We start from the raw sequence: 4,113 nt of genomic DNA, 5'->3' as shown, positions 1-4,113 counted from the left end.
ATCACGAAACATTCCAGAGAACATCTCCTGGACACACGCACCAAACAACACCACCACCCTGTGGCTGACCACATCAACTCCCCTTCCCACTCCACCAAGGATATGTAACTCCTGGGCCGCCTCCACCACAAAATCCAATCCACCTGAGGCCTTGAGGAAGAACACCTGATCTTCCGCCTTTGGACCCTCCAACCACTCGGCATCAATGTCGACTTCACTAGATTCCAAATCTCCCCCCCAACATCCCAGATCCAACCCTTCAACTCGGCACCTCCTTCCAACCTATCCTCTCCACCCTCCCCTCTAACCTATCACCGTCAAGCCCCTCCTGCAAGTACCTATCATCTTCCCATCGATCTTTCCCCCGAGCCCCACCCCTACCCTCCTATTTATCTCTCAGCCTACCCCACTCCCCCCGACATTCCTGATGAAGGGCTTATGCCTGAAATGTTGACTCTCCTGCTCTTTGGATGCTGCCTGACCTGCTGTGCTTGTCCCAGGGACAGGACAGGTTGGGATACCTCTGATGGGGGCGGTTTGTTCAATAACTGACGTTGCTGGTCCAGGGACAGAGCACGTTGCGATGGCACAGGATTGGGGTTCATTCAGTGTCTGACCTTGAGCAGTCCTCACAACTCATCATCTGCAGGAACAATTCTGCACTCAGAAAGAGTTCAAAGAAAGGACTGCTTCATCAAGTCTCTGCCACCTGTATCCTGCAGCAATCCACATACAAAGAGCAGCTAAACGCATTATATTTATTTTCCAATTGTTTTACAGTGATTCACCACAGTCATGACAGCTTACTGTCAATCTCATATTTTAAAGTGAGTTCCAATTGTGGGGCGGATTGAGGTGACGTTTATTGCGATTTACAGGTCAGTTACAGCATCCAGCAAAAAAGGCAAAAAGGCACACAAAAAGCTTCAGAATGTCTTAACTTATACACTTCAAGCTCAGAGCGCATATGCTCCCCCTTTGATTACTATTGGTCAGCTGAGCCAAGTTGTCCCTCTGGAATTGGCTCTCTTGTACAGCATCTTATACAATTGAAGCTTGCTTCAGCAAAACGACAAAGCAGTAGTCAGGCTTGTAGTCCACCCCTGTCCTTCATGATGTTTTCCAAACTCTTATCTCCCTTCTTGAGCCTTTTCACAATGGATAGCGTATTCAAGTAACATTTGCCAGCTGTTAACTACCAATTAGATAAATTTCTCACTACAGGGAATATGAAGTGTGGCATGGTGGCTCAGTGGTGAACACTGCAGCCTCACAGCACCAGAGACCTGGGTTCAATTCCACCCTCGGGTGGCAGTCTGTGTGGAGATTGCACATTTCCCCTGTTTATGTGAGTTCTTTCGGGTGCTCCAGTTACCTCAGGGTTTATAAAAGAATATTGATTTTTGATTCAATTTACTTTCTGTACCTATGATTTATTTCTCCCGGTTAGGTCTGAAACTGCTTTGAATCCTTTCCTTTCATTTGGAATCTATATCTAAAATTATTGATTAAACAACTAGTTAGTGTGGGATGTTCTTAATGATGTCTTATGTGTCAGCTGCAACTTGAGCTGCTATTGTTATCCAATGTGAAATGTTATTATCTAGGTCTTGTGTCTCAACAGTTACTGCTGACCTTGAGCTTACAGAATTTCCCAAACACTCTGTCAGCCATGTTCTGCTGCATTAGTCATGGCAGCCCTAACACTTACATTTAATGGAAGTAAGCCTTTCAGAAAATAATCCTTAACCCTCCATCTTTATCATATCTAGAATATTAAATCCCACTTCAGGTGTCGGGATGTTTACCACCAGCAGGATCTGACTGTCTAAATAAATCCAGTTCAATCTGGTTAGGATTATCAGTAGTAGCAGAAGAATCCAAACTTCATGTGTCAAAAGTTGAACAAGCTGATGTTTCAGCAGGGTGGCTGAATTATTGAATTCCTTCTCAAACACAAAACAGGTGAATGGTTTCTAACCCGTGTGAACGAGCTGATGCGCTCTCAAGCGGGAGGAATGAGTAAACCCCTTTCCACATTCAGGACATTTAATAGGTTTCTCTTCCTTGTGAATCCACTGATGTTTCACCAGGTTAGTGTGCTGACTGAATCCCTTCCCACACTCCGAGCAGGTGAATGGCTTCTCCCCGGTGTGAATGCGTTGGTGTGCCCGCAGGTGGTATGACTGCTTAAACCTCTTTCCACAATCAGAGCACTCGAATGGTTTCTCATCAGTGTGAATGACCTCATGTTTCCGCAGGCCAGATGAATTTTTGAATCCCTTCCCACACAAGGAGCAGGTGAATGGTCTCTCGCCAACGTGAACTCGCTGGTGTGACAGGAGTTCTGATGAAGATTTGAATCTCTTTCTACAGGATGTGCAGCTGAAAGGCCTCTCCTTAGTGTGAATTCGCTGGTGTACTACCAGGTTAGCTGACTGAGTGAATCCTTTCCCACACACTGAGCAGGTAAATGGCTTCTCCCCTGTGTGAGTACGTTGGTGTATCATCAGGATGGAGGACTGAGTGAATCCTTTCCCACACACAGAGCAGGTGAACGGTCTCTCCCCAGTATGAAGTCGCTGGTGTGCAGAGAGAGTGAAAGACTGTCTGAATCTTTTCCCACAATAAGTGCAGGTAAATGGCCTCTCCTCAGTGTGAACTCTCTGGTGTAACATGAGGTTGGCTGACTTAGAAAATCCCCTCCCACATACGGAGCATATGAATGGCTTCTCCCCAGTATGAGTGCGTCGATGAATTTCCAGCAGGGATGGATAATTGAATCCTTTACCACAATCCTCACATTTCCATGGTTTATCTGCACTGTCAGCCACATTGTGACTGCGTTGATGATATTCCAAACGGGATCGGTAAATGAAGGCTTTACCGCAGTCATCACATTTCCATGGTTTCTCCATGCTGCCGCTGTCCTTGTGTCTCTCCAGTTTGAGCAATCAATCAAAGCCTTGTTCACATGCAGAATGTGTTAACAATTTCTCCCACTGCAAAATGGAGTGATGTATTTTCAGAGTGTATAGCAAGTGGAGGGTTTACCACAGTCAGGGCACAGGAACACTCTCAATCCTGTGTGTTGGCATTTTTCCCATTCAGAACGATATTTGAAATCTTTTCCCAAAGATAAACACAGAGCAGTCAGTTGTTAAGTTCTATGGAGCATTTGTTTTCCTCGTATATTTTCACAGAGCCTTTGAATCCAAATCTATAGCACCACCTCGTCACTCTACTTCCAGGTGAGCGCTTTCCTCTCCGTGTTTGGATCTCCAGCTCTCATGTTCAGATCTCCCCTGATCACAGACCCGGAAGCTCAGCTCAGTCAGTTACCTCACCAAGATGGCCGCCGATTTGGCCTGCACTTCCCCCAAAATGGCGGACGGCCCGTTTCCCGGGCAACCCTGGCCCATCCCCAAAATGGCGGACCCCCGCGAGCCTGGGTGACTTTGCCCCACCCCCAAAAGGCGGACGGCTCGTTGCCTGGGTAACCCTGTTCCACCTCCACCCAAGGGAGGGAACCCGGCCCTGACTCCCGCTCACAAGGTGGTGTTCAGTGAGCACGGTCCCATCGGGAAGGACTCGCCCGCAGGGCAAGCACGGGAGACCGTAAACTGTTATTCAGAGCCGTAGGCCTCAATGGCCGCGGTCTCCTTTCCTACCCTGCCTCACAATCTTCTTCCGCCGCCCGAATCGTCCGCGCTTCTTCAGACTGTCCCCATGACTGGGACTGAGCATGCTCAGAGCACTGCCCGCTCCCGCACCTGCGCACTGGGCTCCCTTACCCACTGATAGGGGGCTTTCTGCACCACAGAGGGGTCTAGGTAAATAATCTGCCATTGGTCTCCTATCATCACTGATATGCAACCTTAGCAGTGTGATGCATTCTGGCTATATAACATTGACATTGAATTGGTGACTAGTAGTTAATGATTCCACATATCACCAAAGTCAAACTCAAAAGCCTAAAACAAAATACAGTTAGAGACAAAAAAACTGTGCATTCTGGAATCTAAAGTACACAGGTAGGAGGCTGAAAGCCAGGCAGCATCAGTAGGTGGAGAAGTCAACGTTCTTCAGGACTCGGTTTGGGTGGAATGGGGT

General features: G+C 47.5%; 1 protein-coding gene across 1 annotated transcript; it reads right to left on the bottom strand.

Moving 5' to 3' along the window:
• Positions 1 to 1,824: 1,824 nt before the first annotated feature.
• On the bottom strand, positions 1,825 to 3,710 carry LOC122543895 (uncharacterized). The gene has a single exon (XM_043682765.2). It carries the CDS (start codon positions 2,916 to 2,918, stop codon positions 1,977 to 1,979), a length of 942 nt encoding a protein of 313 aa, XP_043538700.1. The 5' UTR covers positions 2,919 to 3,710; the 3' UTR covers positions 1,825 to 1,976.
• Positions 3,711 to 4,113: the final 403 nt, after the last annotated feature.

This window comes from Chiloscyllium plagiosum, unplaced genomic scaffold (assembly GCF_037043375.1).
Source record: "Chiloscyllium plagiosum isolate Xiang-an unplaced genomic scaffold, Cpla_swu_hap1 HiC_scaffold_46, whole genome shotgun sequence".
Taxonomy (NCBI): Eukaryota; Metazoa; Chordata; class Chondrichthyes; order Orectolobiformes; family Hemiscylliidae; genus Chiloscyllium; species Chiloscyllium plagiosum.
The sequence above is the reverse complement of the archived record's forward strand: the minus strand, read 5'-3'. Positions and strand labels throughout refer to the sequence as shown.

Excerpts from the sequence above, each read along its gene's own strand:
- LOC122543895 (XM_043682765.2), bottom strand. The coding sequence starts at position 2,918 with ATGGAGAAACCATGGAAATGTGATGACTGCGGTAAAGCCTTCATTTAC.